An 18,086-nucleotide genomic window follows, 5' to 3' on the forward strand; every position below is an offset into this window, starting at 1 on the left:
TTAGTGGTAAATTAAACTTAATATAAACTCTTAATTTGAAGTAAAAGTTACCTAAAATTATTTAAATTCATAATCAGTTCTTAAACAAACGTAAAATCATACTATTAAGTAATATTATTTGAACACAATTAATTTTGAAGAAATCAATACAAACACGCATTTAAATTATTTCCATGATTTATCTTAAACTTTTGTTGATTGATTGATTGTACATCTAAAAGCCGTATACATATTAAATTTCCATCTAAGGGGGTCCAATGCCATTTATGTCTAGGCTAACTTGGTTACTGACACAATGACTCTCCTATATTAAAGAGACCAAACCCTATCTCTGCATATTCACTTAATTTCATTCCAAAATCTTCATATTCATCAAACTCATCAAAATGAATCTGTACCACTCCTCCACCACCACCACCACCACCACCATCTTCACCGTCATATTCCTCCTCCTTGCAATATTATTCACTCTCACACCCCACAAGGCCAACGGTGCCACGTGTCACCCTGAGGAAGAAGCGGGCCTGTTGGGCTTCAAATCCGGTATCCGATCCGACCCGTCCGGCCTGCTCAGTAACTGGATATCGGGTACGGACTGCTGCACATGGACCGGAGTAGAATGCCACTATAACAGCACCCGGGTCCAAAGATTATTCTTAACGGGTCAAAAACCCGAAACCATCTTATCGGGTACCATCTCACCCACCCTCTCAAAACTCAAACTCCTCGATGGACTCTACCTCATAAACCTCATCAACATTTCGGGTCCCTTCCCAAATTTTCTTTTCCAACTTCCAAATCTCCAATTTATCTATCTAGAAAACAACAATCTCTCGGGTCGAATACCCGATAACATCGGTAACCTTACCCGATTAGATGTACTCAGTTTAACTGGTAACCGGTTCATCGGACCCGTACCGAGTTCAATAACCAAGTTGACTCAGCTCACTCAGCTCAAACTCGGTAACAATTTTCTCACCGGAACAGTTCCCCAAGGAATTGCCAAGCTCGTTAATTTAACCTATTTGAGTCTCGAAGGAAACCAACTTGAAGGTACCATACCGGATTTTTTCTCTTCCTTCACGGATCTTCGGATTCTTAATTTTTCTTACAACAAATTTTCCGGGAATATCCCCAACTCGATTTCTTCCCTGGCGCCGAAACTGACGTACTTGGAGCTTGGGCACAACTCACTTTCCGGGAAAATCCCTGATTTTCTGGGAAAATTCAAGGCGCTTGACACGCTTGACCTGTCATGGAACAAGTTTTCCGGAACGGTCCCTGCGAGTTTCAAGAACCTGACGAAAATCTTCAACCTGAACCTCTCCAACAACCTCCTGGTGGACCCGTTCCCCGAGATGAACGTGAAAGGGATAGAATCGTTGGACTTGTCGAACAACAGTTTTCACCTGGGGAGCATTCCCAAGTGGGTGGCTTCGTCGCCGATAATATTCTCTCTGAAGCTTGTGAATTGCGGAATAAAGATGAGGCTAGAGGATTTTAAGCCTTCGGAGACTTATTTCTATGATTTTATTGATCTTTCGGGGAATGAAATTTCAGGGAGTGCAATTGGGTTGGTGAATAGTACTGAGTATTTGGTGGGGTTTTGGGCTTCGGGGAACAAGTTGAAGTTTGATTTGGGGAAGTTAAGGTTTGGGGAGAGGTTTAAGTTTTTGGATTTGTCTCGTAATTGGGTGTTTGGGAAGGTTCCAAACAGTGTTGTTGGGCTTGAGAAGTTGAATGTTAGCTATAACCATCTTTGTGGTCAGCTTCCCAAGAATAAGTTTCCGGCAAGTGCTTTTGTTGGAAATGATTGTCTCTGTGGTTCTCCTTTGCCACCCTGCAACAAAGCATAAGTGTAGTAAGCTTTGTTGTTGATGATTTCAAGTGTTTAATTTCCTTTTACTGCTAAGTTTTCCAATAATTATGTAATTTAATAAGTAAATTGTAATTTTAACTTTCAATATATACTATATATATTTACTTTAAAACAGTAAGTTGAATGGGTATAATAATTAATATAATTTGCTCTTTTTGGAAGGTTGGTGCAAGATGCGGTATGCATGTTTTCTGTGTAATGCTAGTCCTCGTGAGCTTATGCATGTTTTCTGTGTAATGCTATTTTTGCTCTCTCTTTTTTTGTTGCTTTTACGTTTTTTTATTTATTGGCAAATGTCATTTTTTTTTTAGTGAAATAGCTTTGAGTTAGCTTGAAATTAAATAAAGAAATTTGATTTTTGACTTAAATTTACTCTTCAAGCCAAATAAGAAGAAAATTTAGATGTTGTGTTGGTTCTGTTCACACTTTGGAATTTCACTTAAAAATTCTGCGTAATTAAAGTTTATTTTAATACAAGGTATAATTTTAATTCTCACAGGAGAGTAGCATAAAAAATACAATAAAATATATTTGTTTTGTAAGCGTACAACGCTTATATATAAACATGGTTAACTGAAATTTTAAAATACAATAAAATAACAATAATAAACTTTATATTAAAATCTATACTAAAACGATTTAGACAATGCCAAGAAACGTCTCTAACTCTGTCAAAAAAATAAATAAAAAGAAAAGTCTTTAAGAAATTACAACTATTTTTTTCATAAAACAATACTTACCAGTAATTTTCCCATAATTTTAGTGTTATTCACTTATTCTACTATTAATATCATTAAAACACTTGTCGGTGAGGCGGGTGAGAGTTGTTGGGTATTTTGGATAAGAATTGATAAGATTGGTTTAGATTAAAATAACTTCTTTTTTAAGAGAATTTAAATAACTTCTAAAGTGATGGATGTTTGAATGTTTTATATCCTGAGAGTAAGTTAGAAATAAAAATTTAATATATATTCTTTAAAAAAATTATTTTAAAATTTATTTTAAACTTATAAGTAATTCTTTAACGTAAAATAAAAAATACTAAAATCATACTACTAACTAGTATTATATATATTATTTCTTCTCTAAAAAAAACTAGTATTATTTCTTTAAAAAAAAATAGTACTATTTCAGCAGAATCCAATACAAACACACATTCAAATTATTTCAATGATGTTATCTTAAAGTTTAGTTGATTGATTGTATATTTAAAAGCCGTAGACATATTAAATTTCCTATACACACAAACAAACAAAAAATTTCATTCTCTAGTATCCTAAAGGGGTCCAATGCTATTTATGTCTAGGCAAACTTGGTCACTGGATCTCCCATCTAAGGCACCAAACTTTCACAAACCTTTTTATCTCTGCAGCATCACTATATTTCCATTACCCACTCACCCTATTCTCTAACATTCCCAAGCTTCATAAAAAATCCAATTCCCGAGTTTTTTTGTTGAATAATTGGATATCGGATACGAACTGTTGCAAATGAACTGGAGTAGAATGTCACTATAACAGCACCCGGGTCCTAAGGCTCTTCCTAAGGTGTCAAGTTTCCTAAGGATTCAGTTCTTTGATTTTATAGATCTTTTAGGGAAAGGTCAATGGGTGTTGCTAGGTGCACTCAGCATTATTGTTGATGCACCTAATACTTAAGGTAAAATGATGAAAATACTCTTGATCCGTAAGTCATTTAAGTTGATCCGTAAAAGTCTTACAGATCAATTTGATCTGTAAAAATCTTATGGATCAACTTGATCCGTAAGCATTTTACGGAACAATACGGATCAACATGATCCGTAAGCTTTTTACGGATCAACTTGATCCGTAAGACTTTTACGGATCATGTTGATCCGTATTGTTTCGTAAAAGGCTTACGGATCAAGTTGATCCATATCAATCTTACGGATCAACTTGATCCGTACGATTTACGGATCACCCTCACACACACCCATCACAAATGCGAAAAAAGCACAGGGGCAATTTTGGTATTTTAATTAAATGTTGGGTGCACCTAGCAACACTCAAGGTGAATAGTAATCAATATTTGGTGGGGTTTTGGGTTTCGGGGAATAAGTTAAAGTTTGATTTTGGGAAGTTAAGGTTTAGGCAATTGGGACAAAATTTACGGGTTCATTAAATATAAATAAGAAATTTTAATGTTATATATATAATGATATTAATTATTTTATAGTATAATTGACCTATTAACTTAATTGGTTAAAATGTTGTATTAATAACTTAAAAGTCACATACTTAAATCATATCTGAATTATTAATTTTAAATTAATTCGTAAAACATATTTTTTAAAAAAAAATCATAGGACAATTTGTATGGGTTCACAGGAATTGTGAATTTGTAATGGGTTCATACAGATTAAGAATTCGTAAAATTTATAGTGATAATTTTTGGAAAAATAGAAAAAGTGTTGGATGCACAAGTAATTTACTAAGTGCACAAAGCAATTCCCTAGGGTGTTTGGGAAGGTTCCGAACAATGTTGTTAGGCCTGAGAAGTTGAATGTTAGTTATAACCATCTATTCCAACGAATAAGTTTCCGGCAAATGCTTTTGTTGGAAATGATTGTCTTTGTGGTTCTCCTTTGCCACCCTACAAAAATGCATAAGCTTAGTAATTAGTTGCTAGTTAATTAGCTTTATTGTTGATTTCGGGTGTTTAATTTCCTTTTGCTAAGTTTGCCAATAACTATGTAATTTTAACTTTTAATATATATATATATATATATATATATATATATATATATATATATATATATATATACTTAAAAATAGTAATGTGATACGAGACTATTGCAATATAACTAGTGCATTGTGTATGCAGTTGCGATGAATATTGTAAAGGAGAGATTTTAAGTGCGTTAATAAATTATTCTACTCGATTCAAATTGAATTGTTGTCGTGGATCATGCTTAAAAAATGAGAGTAATTAACGTAGTTTGCTCTTTTGAAAAGGTTAATTGGTGCAGATTCTGATGATGATTTGTTGCTAAAGACACCCCCTAGATTACTGTCATTGGTTAGAATATTAATTCCTCTTAGGCAAATTATCTTTTGATTCATCCTGTTACTTAAGCACCAATTGGTGGAACATTCACTTTCCATAACACCTTATAAAAGCTAGCATGAATCAACTCTCCACATGAATGTAGAAAATCATAAACCTCTCTAACTGTGTAGAGTTTGCTGTTACTTGCACTCCCTGAATAATAATGTAAAGTGCTCATAAATTAAGCTGCCGGGTGCCTCTTGAAGAATTTTTTTTAGATAGTAAATATTTTTTTATCGGAACGATCCTGTTTGAATGTTGAGTATGATTATTATGAACAACAACTTTTTAAAGTATTTAATATAATTGTGTACTCAGAATTCAAACCCAAGATCTCTTATTAAATTAAAAATCCAAGAAAATATCAACAAATCATCAAATTGAAATTTGTCATATTTGATTCTAAACAATATAAATGTTAACATATGCTAACGGTTGATCATCTTTGTGAAAACAAACTTAATCCCAAAGAAATTTGCAGATAAACATGGATACTATGCCGTTACATGAAATTTTATAAGTGATGTAACAACAATATTACAATATCTTGTGATCTTGTCTTGCCTCAAATAAATCCATTCCATTACCTTCGGTCTATAACCTGCCTCTCCTTAAGCTGCATGATGCACATTTATAGTGCTTTAGGGTCTCAGCCTTTGTAGGGGTCATCATAATACACTTTCCATGGTACCACCACTCACAAATATCACAGCCGATCCAAAATTCATCTTTGTTGTAATTTCCACCACAACTTCCACAAAATATTTCAATATGCTCATTTCGAACTGCTGCTACCTGTGGTTTTGTTTGTCAAACAAAAACAATCATACTTTTTTTTAAAAAAAAGTAATGGCATTGATATGTTCACTTTAATTATTACTTTTATTCTATGAAACTTTAGCATTGAACTAGATAAGGAAAACACTAACCTCAGTGCTTCCCCAAAATTTGCTTCCACTATCCATAGTAGGATTGTCCTTAATTGGTTTATTGTCGGTCACAACTTGAAAAATGGTGGGAAGAATGTTGATTAAACCAAATAAGCGTTTTCTGTCATAAAGAATCAAGGAAACCATAAATAAAAGGAACCATATGCCTAGTTGTTGGAGATGTTAAGCAAGATTCTACAATAAAGAAATTCAATAGAAGATTTATATATTGACATCTCTTCTAATTGGTGATTCCAGAAATTTCTAGTTGAAGAAAAAACAATGGTATTCAATCCAAGATAGCAGATTGTCAAGTACTCGCTATATAACAAAAAATAATACAACTAATTTATACAACACACTTACAAATGCTCAAAAAAATCAAAACCAGTCAAAATTCAAGACATTCATAATTCGTAGTAATAACCAAAGTCATAGTTAATTTAAAGACACAAACAGCGTTGATCTAAGGTTGGAAACAATATCCAAGATCAGAAACAAATGAAATTTCTTTTTACACTTCTCCCATCATAATGATTTAGCTGACCGTTGAGAACTAACACAAATTATAACACAAAGCTTCTACATTAAACTTTAGTTGATCTTTGATAAAAACAATTTTTAGTTAAATTTTACTTATTTTTTTGAATGAACTTTGAATCAATCAGAATCAATTTTCAATTTTCCATGATAAACCGGAGGATTACAACAATAAAAAAATGACTAGGGTGCATAATGATGTCCTTAATGAATAGAGAACCAAAATAAACTTGAGTTATTGCAAAATATATGCATCTCCATCAAAGTAATTAAGATCATACCTTTCATTGTGGTTAAGACGAATTCCAAGGTAAAAGGCCACAGAAAGCAACCACGAATCACTATGCACAGCAACCAAAGAAATCCAATCCCTGCGACTCACATCATCCCTAGCAAAATTGATTCCAAGAGTTGGCTCAGGGAGCTCTGGTGGAACTTCCTCTGATGGCAGAGTTACTTCCCAAGCCTTATTCGGATGTCCATAGAGGCACAAATTCTCCTTTCCTTAAAGAAACACACATAAGTCTTCAAATTTAATGGAAGGACACAACATAATATGCTTAATCATTACAAAGTCAGACAAATAAATAATCTCTATTACTCTCTCCTGTCTCAAATATAAACAAAAAAATTCCTTATTTTCTTGTTTTCATATATAAACAATTCTCAATTATTTATGTTTTATCTAATGAGATCATCTCCAAGAGTATCCTTCATTTAATAAGGCCCAATTTTTATTTTTTTTTATGCTTGATATTAGGTTACAGTGAAAGATAATTTAAGAAAAAAAATTATTTTTTATTAAAAATAACATAATTTAATCAAATTAACTTATTTTTTTAATAAATATAAAGTATGTCTTTTTTTATTTATAACTGATAGCAGAGGGAGTAAAGTGAAATTAAAACCTAGCAAAGTGAGAATAGATGTGACCCTTTAGTATCCGAAACTGATAACATAGAGCAAACTCAATGATATTATTTGACATTTCCAGGATAACTAAATTGCACAAGAACCATGCATGAACTCTCTCTTTTTTCTTTCTTTTTTTCCCTCATTACTACACATCCATTTTGTTTTCCTCATTTGTTCCATATAAACTCTACCTTATTAAGTCCAGCAAGCATTCACACACACCTCAGAGAAAAAAAAATTACAAATTTGCAAAACAAAATGAATTCCAACAAAAAAAAAAACAAATAAAAGTCCATTTTTTTTACATTTAACAGAAATCAAACTAAAAATTAACCAAAAAATAGATTAAAAAAACCCTTCACCTGGATCACAGAGCCCGTAAAGTTTATCAACATCTGAAAGAAAAAAAAGAATGCAGGAAAAATGAAGAACTTAGAGAAGCAAGGGTGAAAAGCAAGAGAGAGAGAGAGAATAATAGTACGTACCATGAGTGAGTGCACGAATAATAGCGATTCTTCGGGCGCTATAGTCCTTGAAGATCTCTTCTACAGTGCGAGGTTTGGAAGCCATGCAACCAAATGGTACGGATCAAAGTGTAGAGAAAGAAGGGAAACATCTATAGCTATCTATTTATATTTATATATATAGAAAATGAGACTTGACCAAATATTAGTTGTGGATCCTAACTTCTACTTTACAATCATTGTTGATTCACTCACTGTATTTAAATTTAATGGATCTAACTAATGAATTATTAAATTTCTCAATTAATGTTATTTATTATAAATCCTTAATAATTAATTATTAATCTTGATAATTTTAATAATAAGAAGTAATATTAAATATTGCATTACTACTTATGCTAATTTTGTTAAATTAATTAATTTAAAATATATTTCAGGAAATAATAATCAAAATTAATGATTTTATAAATATGAAGTTAAATTTAAAATAATTTATAATATATTATTTTAATTAAAATTAAGGATAGAAATGAATGAACAAATTATTATGTATTGACATTAGTTTACTTTTTTATAGAAAAAATATAACTTTTTTTTATAAAATACACAATCTCATGAAAAAAAATACTAAAATACTTAAGTTTCTATAAATTATAACTAACTTGTATAATATTTTCAAAGTATTTTTTTTTCTTTTATCTCTTATAATTCTTTTACCTTCATTTATAAAAAAACAATTGTCTTGTAGGATAATACCTATTTTTTATGGGGCAAATTCTTTTTTTATTAAAGATGTTTAAGTAAAAAAAATTATTGTGGATACAATTGACACGTATTCATGATTGCATCCTCCATTGTTTCTAATATTTTATTTCAATGTAAATCTATATATTCATGTAAAATGGACTTGAACTAAGGTGAGTCATTGATAGAAACATAAATTTTATAGTTGTTTTAATTTATATCTAATCAAATTTAATGACTTAATTAACTATATTTATCGAATTTAAATAATTCCTTTAAAAAATTAAAAGTAAGAATGAAAAGAATTAACTCCAAAAGATTGGTAAAGTGGAGCAAGATAGTAAGCAGTTTTTAAGCTTCAAGGCTTTTTCTGCATTGAACCAGAGGGCCATCTATTCCTCCTAATTTTTGTAATAATAAAAAATGAATAAAAAAAATTAAAAGACTAAAAGTAAGAAAGGAAAAACAGTTAAGGAACTATAAAAACAGACTTAAAAATTCAGGGATTAAAAAAAAATTAAAAGTTCATAAACTAAAATGATAATTTACTTTTTTTACCAAGATAAATATTATTTTTTACCTAACCACAAACACTCTAATTAACACAAAAACATCTCACTCAAATCGAAATAACTACACAAGTTATATGAATAAAATTACTGTATAGATTTTGATGCAAAATAACTTTTCTATATTTGGAGAAATAATATATTTTCTTGCAAAATAATAATAATAATAATAGTAATAATAGGTCTTCCTTTAACGAGTTCTAAGTTTAAAAAAAATGCATTTTATGGATATTATTTTTAAAAAAAGAACATCTTATTAGAGAATTAAAAATGTTTACTATTCAATTATGTTTTTTCTTTTAAAGAAGCTATTCTATTAATTAAAAATAACTTTTTTTTGTAAAGCACTTTCCCATCATTAATTTTTTGTTATGGTAAGAAGAAGAAAACAAAAATTCAACGGAAGGTTTAAACCCTTAAAGGGCCTAAAGCCCTAAAACCCTTTGAAACGGAATTTGTGTAAGAAGAGAAAGAGAACGCTGCAAAGCCGAAGCAGAGTTTCAATTCAATTCAATAGCGATTTAGAGTTTCCGAAAAGAAATTGATTTCACGCATTTTTAGGTTTGTGAGTTCCATCGTCTTCTTCCGCTTCTTTCTTCTTCTATTTTCCTTTTCATTTCATTACGAGGAAAACAAATACGAGTTTTTATTTATTTATTGTTGCAAGCTTTAATGGTATATGTGATGCTCTCTGACGATGGATTCTTTGTTTTCTTGTTTGCCCCTAATTTTACTTTTGTGTTTGTTTTTATAATTATTACAGAATAATAAAAATTATTAAATCCAAATGTTTGTGATGTTTTTTTTTTTGAAAAAATGGTTTCTGATGTTTTTCCTTCATAAATGAATCAGATGGTATTTCTGTTAATTCCTTTTAAATTGTTTATCTGTTTTTTCTTGTTTTTCTTGTTCTTCCAATCTTGCTTGGTGATTAATCGGTAGTTATGGGATGTTAATTGGAAGTGTAGGTTATCTGTAAGGAAGATTTTTAGTGATTTCACTATGCCTGGGCTCTATAGTGTCATAGCAGTGTGTAAAAAATTATGCTGAGTTGGTGATTGAAAACAAACGACTGATGAATTTCATTTAATGACTCTCTACTCACCAAAATTGGTGATTTCTGATAAATTTCAGTCAATCATAGAAAGAGTGTTAGAGAAAGAGTATCGCTAGCATTCCTCAAAATGAAATAAAATATAAGATTATGGGGACATTTGTGAATAGCAAAACTATATTTTTATCTCTTAAATATTGTTTCTTGTTCATTTGGATCTCTTTATCTCTGTCATTGCATCTTTTTTTCGTTCAAGTTTACATGGTTGGATATGAACTCTTTATGTTTCCAATTGCCTCAACTCACTGATTTACTTTATTTAAAACAATGGTATATCTATTGAGACTCTACGTTACATATTGTAAAGCCTACCTTTGGGAACTTTGGTTTGTGTATCATAAAAAAGTCAACTAGATAAAATAAAACCCTGTCGTAGGAAACCCTTTTAAGCAGCAAATATAACCAGATTTAGTAGTTTGTTATCACCAAAACTAAGGGTGCAGATCTCATTGTTGACAGTCAGTATCAGATGGATCACTTTGCAGCACATGAAGAGCAACTTGCTTCACAGAGAATGAGGCAGAAACTTGAAGAAGTAAATGTGGCTGCTCAAACTAATCTTGCCCCTGTCCAAGACTATGTCAATTACACGCTCCAGGTTTTTTCCAGTCCTTTTCTGTAACAAGTAATTTTGTGTTTGCTTATACTATTGTTTCCAGTACTTAATGTTTCCTTAGAAGATTGGATGGTATTATGCCTTGATGACAGAAGTTGTATAAGAATTGAGTCCAGAAAGTTGTATCCCCTTTGGCCAGCTGATTTTTGTCTCACATTGTTTCTTCATTTCTGGTTTTAGTTCAATTATTGTACCATTCTTCTGGTCTTATAAGTCATAAATGCAAATTATTAGATGACATAGATTTTATATTTTTAGGTATTAAAGGTTTTGACTTTCAGTACCTTAAGTCCTGTATTTTCCTTTCCACCACATTGATTTATTATATACCGATATTAGTTTTGCATACAATTGGTATATGTGGTAATGTGCTTGTTTGATAAAGCAGACATCCAATTCCATGTAGTTGATTGTTTGATTGAATAATTACAGAAAGCATATTTTAAGTGTGCATATGAGTGCTTTGATAGAAGCAAAAGGCAGGAAGAAATAAGCAGTTGTGTCGAAAATTGCAGCATTCCTCTTTCTAATGTGCAACATACATTTGATCATGAGATGGCACAGTTTCAGGTAACCCATAATTCTGTCATCATATTCTCAGTTTCATCATCTGTTCTTTCTAATTTAAATTTTTAAGTGTGTATAAAATTATTAAGGTGAGTCTTATGAAATATGAGAAACATAATAATTTCATTTTATGCAACCAAAAGGCTTCAAGAAGGTTGGATGGGGGGGAGCACCCCTGTCTATATTATAGAAAAACCAAGGCTTCAAGAATTATGGGTTACCTCATCATTTGTTTTAATATCTGCCAGTCATTTACTCTTTTTTATTTATTTATTGAATGATGACTCTGTCCTTGTCTGCATTTGAAATTTCTACATTGCATGAAAGTTGATAGCAAGTCATGGATAACTAGGTGCGAATTCAAGCTGCTTAGGTTATCTGCTCTGCTAGTTGATGGCCCAAATTATTTGTATATTCTGTATGAATTTAGTATCTGACATCCACAGCATGTTCTATTTCCTGGAAGCATTGACATTTAATACCTCCCTCTTTGGTCTGACACATTGTTGTTGAATGGTGGCACCATAGCTGCCATGACTGAATGGCATGGCAGATTTTTTGCCGACCGCCATAGGTAATTTGTGAAGGGAGGTCCACTATGGTGGTGCCATAGGCCTCCATGGTGATGGCGGAATTTTGGCCTTCCGCCATCCATCATTGATAATGTTGACTCTGACCGTGTTTTCAACTTGGTGCAGGAGAGGTTGAATAGATCTCTGATGGTGTGTCAAGATAAGTACGAGGCGGCTAGGCTACAGAAGAAAAATGATGCTATGAATGATTTGGTTTCCTGTGCTGACCAGTCAATCCAGGAAAGCATCAAGACGCTGCCACATCTTGCCAACAAGTTGAAAGCTTCCTTTGGAATCAGTGACAATGGCTCCTAGTAGCACGTTTTTCTAGTGGGAAAAGACTATCATTGTCGTTATTGGTTCATTGTAGCTTTTTTCTTCTTCCATACATTTAATTTAACCCACAAGAAAATACTTGCATTACAAACAGATCATTGATCATAAGGGTGTGTTTTCTCAACATGTGAGAGTTTTAGTCAACGATGGACGTTGTAATTTGCAAGAAAGTTTAGCCGCACAATTCCTATCTTGACTATAGTTGCATATGGTTAACATTCGAATACAGGGGACATCAAATGAAGGATATGTATAAACCTAGAATGCTTAAAAAGAAACAAACATACATTTTTTTTAAAGACAGGGTAAAAGACACAAGTCTGTTTTACGTGAAAGCATTGATTTATTTGGTTATCTCGTTTAGATTTATTATTTATGAAAATTTGATGAATGTGTTCCATCCTCAAATCTGCAGGTGGTTAGAGAGGAGAGGGTATTTATAAGACTTGTGGTCTCGATTCTTAAGTGATGTGAGATTTTGTGACTATCAAAATAATGTATATTTTTAAATTTATATAGTTTATCCTTATTTTTTTAATTATTTATAATGGTTGTATTGAAGATTTAATCTATGACATGATTATCCAGATCTTTTGTTTGATGAAGGACAAATATGGTGAGAAAAGAAATAGGTGAATGTGTTTAGTAGAGGAAAAATGAGAGGAGAAAAATTTAAAGGAAGAATTTACTTTTTCCTTTTCTTATTTTTATTAATGTTTATTTAAACTGATCATATATATTTTTGCTTTTTTCTCACTTATTTTTATTTATTCTTCTTATTTTCATTCATCATATTTGTCACCTATTTTTTCTCCCATCAAACGGATCCTTAAAAATTTGTATCATTCCACTTGAAACAATGTTGTTACCAGACAATAAATACTAAAATCATTAATATTAATAAAAAAAAGTACATAGAGTAGAAATGTTAAAATTTTAGTTTAGTGAATTTGAAATACTCCTATTATAATTCATTGTTTGGATATAGGATTTTAACGAATTTAAGTTTACATAAATTTTTAAAAGAATTTTAATAGACTAAAATAGTAAGAATTGAAATTTCATTTAATTGGTAAGAATTTCAAAAATCTCCTCTCACCTAGTAGTCATTTGTTCTCTCTCTCACACGTTTCACAACCCCTATGGTGTCGACAACCTCTTCACGCTGCCACCATCTCAAACCTTCATGTTGAGCCCTAGTCAGGAATCGGATCTGAAGCCCAACCTAAAGCCTGAACCACCTAAATCCTAGCCCATGTTTAAGCGAACCAGGAGTCATGCAGGGAGGTGTTGTTGCTTCGACGAAGACGATGAATGTTTGTGGTGGTGATGAAGAGACCCACAGAGTCGTTGATAAGCACCAGATCTAAAACCACGGTGTTGGCTACAACGATTGGCTACAAGGAAATGTCGATCCTAGCTTGTGGTAGGTGTGGACACAACGACGGTTGAAGGAGGGAGGACCGTTATCGTGGCCACGATATAAAGAATGATGTATTAATGATCATTTACTTTTTTACTATTAAATATCAACTCCGTGCTCAAGTTCATTTACTTTTTTATTATTAAATATTGTCTAGCATTAAAATTATTTTAAATATTTAAATATTTAAAAAATGATTAATATTTATTTTTATTTAATATTGAAATTTTAAGTTTTAAATAAATATTTTAAAATAAAATTTTGAATTTCATTGAAATTGAATTACTTTATCCAAACTAGAAAATTAAAATACAACAAATTAAATTGTTTCATCCAAATAAAATATTTATAAAATAAAAGAAATTTAAATCAAGATCATTAAAATATTGTGTATTTGAATTTCTTAAAAATTTTCAAATCGTTCATTCATACAAAAGGTAAGAGTTCCAAATGTTGATATCTCAAAGGCATGTGATGGAAAAGTTCCTTCCATAGTTAATAGTTATAAATAAATATGGGTAGCTCCTATTTGCAAGGAATGATGCATCTTTCAAAACTTGAACTGTTACAATTACATCACGTGCATTCAAGTTTTTTACCACATTTTTTTTGTTGAACACTTTTTATTTTTTTATGGCGAGAAAAAGAAAAACCCCGCGAAGGGTTTAAACCGTTTGAAACAGAATAGTATAAAAGGAGGAAGAACGCGCAGAAGAGTTTCGAATTTCAATAGCGACGAACGATAGAGTGAGAGAGTGAGAGAGAGAGTTTTCGAGAAGAATTTGCAACAACCAACGCCTAAACCCCCATAGGTACGTTTTCAGGTGAGGGATTAGTATCATCTTCCATTTCTTCGTTCTTCTGCTTTCTTTTTTTATTTCTTTAAGCTAAAATAAAAACGAGTTTCATTTTATGCTTTTATGGTTGCAATTGCATGCAAGCTTCATCTTCTGTAATATTCATGCATGAGAGACACATTATCTGTTTTTCAATGGCATCAGTGCTATGAATTTGATGGTCTTTGATGCTTGATTCTTTGTTTGCCCCTAATTTTGTTTTTGTGTTATGCTTTTATAATTTTTATGGAAAATACAAATTTTCAAATCTGATGTTTGTGATATTTCCTTAAAAATAATTTCAAATGATTTTCCTTCGTATATGAGTCAGATGGTATTTCTGTTGAGAAATTCTTGTCCCTTTCCTATTTTCTTTATAATTCTTTATCTAATCTCTTACTGAAATCTTGTTCTTGCAATCATCTTGGTGGAATTTTTTTTAATTACATATTGTGACTGTCTTCTATATTATCAATTTTAACAATTAACTTGTTTCTTTTCCTCCCTCAAATAAAATAGATTTTTGTTTTTCCTTGTTCTAATCATACTTGGTGGATTTTTTTTTAATTACATTTTTTCATTCTAATGTCAACTCTCAAATTTTTAATTACATATTGTCATTCTAATGTCAACTTTTCAAATTTTTTATGACTAGTCCTTGTTTTTACGACAATTCAATGGGTATGTTTGATGACTAGACCTCGTAGGTTAATTGGTGTTTATTGGATGTTATCATGTTAATTGGAAGTGTAGGTTATTTGTATAGAATATTCTTATTGATTTGACCATGCCTGGCTCTATAGTGCTATTGATTTTCTGCGTGAAAATTCTTTATCCTTTGAATTCAGTACTAGCTGTGATTGAAAAAAGATAAATACATAAAAGATTATGGGTTCATTTTTTTAAGAGATTATGGGTTCATTTGAGAATAACAAAACTATTAGGCATAATTTTAAGTCTTATCTTATAAATATTTCTTGCTTATTCAGATCCTATTGTCTCTGTGATTGTATCTTTTCTTTGTCAAAGTTTAGTTTACACAGTTGAATATTGATTCTATATGTCTGTAATTGCCTCAACTCACTGATTTACTTTGTTTAAAACTATGATATGTGGCTTGAATCTACATTACATATTGTAAATCCTAGCTTTCAGGAATTTTGGTTTGCTTATTATAAAAAAGTCAACTAGATAAAAGGTTATAGTAGGCAATCTTTTTAATAAGCAAACCAGATCATGCAGTTTTTTTATCCTCAAAACTAAGGGTGCAGACCTCATTGTTGACAGTGAGTAACACATGGATAACACAGAAGCTGAAGAGCAATTTGCTTCAGAGATGCTGAGGCCGAAACTCAAAGAATTGGAGGAGGCTGTTCAACCTAAGATTTCCCCTGTCCAAGACTATGCCAGTTTTACTCTTCAGGTTCTTTCTGGTCCTTTTCTGCAACAAGTAATTTAGTGTTTGTTTTTACTATTGGATGCTAGTACTTAATTTTTCCTCAGAAGATTGGATGGTTTTTATGTCTTGATGACAGAAATGGAATAAGAATTGGGACCAGAAAGTTGTATCCTTTTGGCTAGCTGATTTTTGTCACATTATTTCTTGGTTTCTGGTTTTAGTTCAAATTATTGTATGATTCTTCTGGTCTTATAAGTCATAAATGCAAATGACATGGATTTTATATTTCTAGGTATTAAAGGTTTTGACTATCTGTACCTTAAGTCCTGTATTTTCCTTTCCACTAGTTTGATTTATTATACGTTGATACTAGTTTTGCATAAAATGAGCATATGTGATAATTTGTTTCCTTGATAAAGCAGACTTCCAATTCCATCTAGTTGATTGTTTGATTGAATAATTGCAGAAGGATTTTTTTAAATGTGGATATGAGTGCTTTGATAGAAGCAAAAGGCAGGAAGAAGTAAACAATTGTGTCAATAATTGCATTGATCTTCTTACTAAAGCGAAAAAAACTTTGGATAATGAGATGGAAATGTTTGAGGTAAGCTACTCCATAGTTCTGTTATCATATTCTCTCTTAGTTTTATTATCTGTTATTTCTTATTTAAATTTTCAATAGTGTATAAAATTATTAAGGAAAGTCTTATAAACTAAAGAAGCTTTGAACCTATATACAAGGATGATTAATTGGGGACTGATTCTAGGTGGATTCATTGAAACATGATTGAGGTTTGGCTGACATCATACAATTTTATTTTATACTTTCTGGTTCCTGTATGCTTTGATCATCGGCCTTCTCTATTTCCTTTTCTTAGTGTGTTGGTTTTTCTAAATTGTATTTTGTGCATTCCAAATGTGGTTCTTTGCAATTTTCTGATAGTTGCAATCCTTGGAAATTGTTTTATCTGTCTTGGGAGGACGGGAGTCTTGGATTGTTGGCCAGTAAAAAACACAGGTTGTGAAGACCATGGTTATTGAACTTTGACTATTTGTAATACTGATTGTGCAGTTTGATCTGATGATACAAATCAATCATTGAATTGTTAGCTGGCCAAAAGTTTGGTGCTAATTTTTTTTTCTTGAATGAGGTCTCTGTTAACTTGTTGCAAATTCAACTTGCTTTGGTTATCCGCTATGCTAGTCGATGATCCAAATTATTTGTACATTTTGGATGAATTTAGCATCTGACATCCACAGCATGTTCTATTTCCTGCAAATATTTTGACATATAATTAAACTTATCAAACTCCAGAGTTTATATAAACTCATGGAAATTCTGTAAACTCGACTCATAAATTTCAAGAATTTATTTTAATTTTTTTAATTTAAAAATATTAAAATACCTATAAATAATATAATAATTTGATGACCTTATACTTTCCTCTTTGGTCTAACATTGTTTTCAAACATGGTGCAGGAGAAGATGAAGATGAGTACATCATTGATGGTGTGTCTACAAAAGCATGGGGAAGCTAAGCTCCAGCAGAAAGCTGGTGCTGCGCTTGATTTGGTTTCCTGTCTTGACCAGTCAATCCAGGAAAACATCAAGTTTCTGCCACATATTAACAAGCTGAAAGCTGCCTTTGGAATTAGTGACGATAGCTCCTCGTAGCTTATTTTTCCAGGGGGAAAAGACTACTATTGTTAATAGTTTTTAGCAGCTTTTTTTTTTTTTCCTTCCATACATTTTTAACCCCACACGCAAATCAAAGTGGGTGCAAACCAAACTTGCATTACAAACAGATAGTTATGGTGCTTTCTAAATATGCACACTTCCTATAGACTGTAGTTGCATATGGTTAACATTCGAGTACAAGAACTCCAATTTCTCAATATACACCAATCCATTTAAAGAAATGACCTTTCTCAACCACAGCACAGCATTTTGGTATTGTTAGTTTAATATAATCTCATCTCATTTAAAAAAAAAAATCTCAATTTTATATTTTAACAAAAAAAAGTATATCTAATTTTGATTAATCTATAGATCCTGATTTCTGAAATAATATGGTTACATATCGGCGTCGTATCTTTCACCACATCATATTGTT

The 18,086-nt window shown here is 31.4% G+C and overlaps 4 protein-coding genes across 7 annotated transcripts; 3 read left to right on the forward strand and 1 right to left on the reverse strand.

Moving 5' to 3' along the window:
- Positions 1 to 306: 306 nt before the first annotated feature.
- Positions 307 to 1,997, forward strand: LOC114417434 (DNA damage-repair/toleration protein DRT100-like). The gene has a single exon (XM_028382636.1). The coding sequence runs from the start codon at positions 387 to 389 to the stop codon at positions 1,854 to 1,856; it is 1,470 nt and encodes a 489-aa protein (XP_028238437.1). The 5' UTR covers positions 307 to 386; the 3' UTR covers positions 1,857 to 1,997.
- A 3,369-nt stretch (positions 1,998 to 5,366) lies between these two features.
- LOC114414269 (PHD finger protein ALFIN-LIKE 2-like) lies at positions 5,367 to 7,924 on the reverse strand. Its single transcript, XM_028378564.1, has 5 exons — positions 7,818 to 7,924; positions 7,695 to 7,727; positions 6,699 to 6,921; positions 5,878 to 5,998; positions 5,367 to 5,743 (listed from the first exon to the last, which is right to left on the reverse strand). Exons 1-5 carry the CDS (start codon positions 7,900 to 7,902, stop codon positions 5,543 to 5,545), a joined length of 663 nt encoding a protein of 220 aa, XP_028234365.1. The 5' UTR covers positions 7,903 to 7,924; the 3' UTR covers positions 5,367 to 5,542.
- Positions 7,925 to 9,521: 1,597 nt separating this feature from the next.
- On the forward strand, positions 9,522 to 12,617 carry LOC114417435 (protein FAM136A-like). 2 transcript variants are annotated; one of them, XM_028382638.1, is made up of 4 exons: positions 9,522 to 9,670; positions 10,683 to 10,821; positions 11,272 to 11,409; positions 12,105 to 12,617. In XM_028382638.1, exons 2-4 carry the CDS (start codon positions 10,693 to 10,695, stop codon positions 12,291 to 12,293), a joined length of 456 nt encoding a protein of 151 aa, XP_028238439.1. In that variant the 5' UTR covers positions 9,522 to 9,670; positions 10,683 to 10,692; the 3' UTR covers positions 12,294 to 12,617. The 2 variants fall into 2 exon arrangements, with proteins under 2 accessions (XP_028238439.1, XP_028238440.1); XM_028382639.1 differs by having other exon boundaries at positions 9,531 to 9,674.
- A 1,781-nt stretch (positions 12,618 to 14,398) lies between these two features.
- LOC114414270 (protein FAM136A-like) lies at positions 14,399 to 17,892 on the forward strand. Of its 3 annotated transcripts, none has more exons than XM_028378567.1 (4): positions 14,399 to 14,549; positions 15,861 to 15,996; positions 16,439 to 16,576; positions 17,453 to 17,892. In XM_028378567.1, exons 2-4 carry the CDS (start codon positions 15,871 to 15,873, stop codon positions 17,645 to 17,647), a joined length of 459 nt encoding a protein of 152 aa, XP_028234368.1. In that variant the 5' UTR covers positions 14,399 to 14,549; positions 15,861 to 15,870; the 3' UTR covers positions 17,648 to 17,892. The 3 variants fall into 3 exon arrangements, with proteins under 3 accessions (XP_028234368.1, XP_028234366.1, XP_028234367.1); XM_028378565.1 differs by having other exon boundaries at positions 14,400 to 14,561; XM_028378566.1 differs by lacking the exon at positions 14,399 to 14,549 and having other exon boundaries at positions 15,610 to 15,996.
- The last annotated feature ends 194 nt before the right edge of the window (positions 17,893 to 18,086 follow it).

Source organism: Glycine soja, chromosome 6 (assembly GCF_004193775.1).
Source record: "Glycine soja cultivar W05 chromosome 6, ASM419377v2, whole genome shotgun sequence".
NCBI lineage: Eukaryota > Viridiplantae > Streptophyta > Magnoliopsida > Fabales > Fabaceae > Glycine > Glycine soja.

What these genes read in the sequence shown, in the direction of transcription:
- LOC114417434 (XM_028382636.1), top strand. Translation starts at nt 387, where the DNA reads ATGAATCTGTACCACTCCTCCACCACCACCACCACCACCACCATCTTC.
- LOC114414269 (XM_028378564.1), bottom strand. Translation starts at nt 7,902, where the DNA reads ATGGCTTCCAAACCTCGCACTGTAGAAGAGATCTTCAAGGACTATAGC. An exon ending in TATTCGTGCACTCACTCATG is followed by an intron (nt 7,728 to 7,817) that starts GTACGTACTATT and finishes TTTTTCTTTCAG; the next exon opens with ATGTTGATAAACTTTACGGG. An exon ending in CGTCTTAACCACAATGAAAG is followed by an intron (nt 5,999 to 6,698) that starts GTATGATCTTAA and finishes TCTTTATGACAG; the next exon opens with AAAACGCTTATTTGGTTTAA.
- LOC114417435 (XM_028382638.1), top strand. Translation starts at nt 10,693, where the DNA reads ATGGATCACTTTGCAGCACATGAAGAGCAACTTGCTTCACAGAGAATG. An exon ending in ATGTCAATTACACGCTCCAG is followed by an intron (nt 10,822 to 11,271) that starts GTTTTTTCCAGT and finishes GAATAATTACAG; the next exon opens with AAAGCATATTTTAAGTGTGC. An exon ending in ATGAGATGGCACAGTTTCAG is followed by an intron (nt 11,410 to 12,104) that starts GTAACCCATAAT and finishes AACTTGGTGCAG; the next exon opens with GAGAGGTTGAATAGATCTCT.
- LOC114414270 (XM_028378567.1), top strand. Translation starts at nt 15,871, where the DNA reads ATGGATAACACAGAAGCTGAAGAGCAATTTGCTTCAGAGATGCTGAGG. An exon ending in ATGCCAGTTTTACTCTTCAG is followed by an intron (nt 15,997 to 16,438) that starts GTTCTTTCTGGT and finishes GAATAATTGCAG; the next exon opens with AAGGATTTTTTTAAATGTGG. An exon ending in ATGAGATGGAAATGTTTGAG is followed by an intron (nt 16,577 to 17,452) that starts GTAAGCTACTCC and finishes AACATGGTGCAG; the next exon opens with GAGAAGATGAAGATGAGTAC.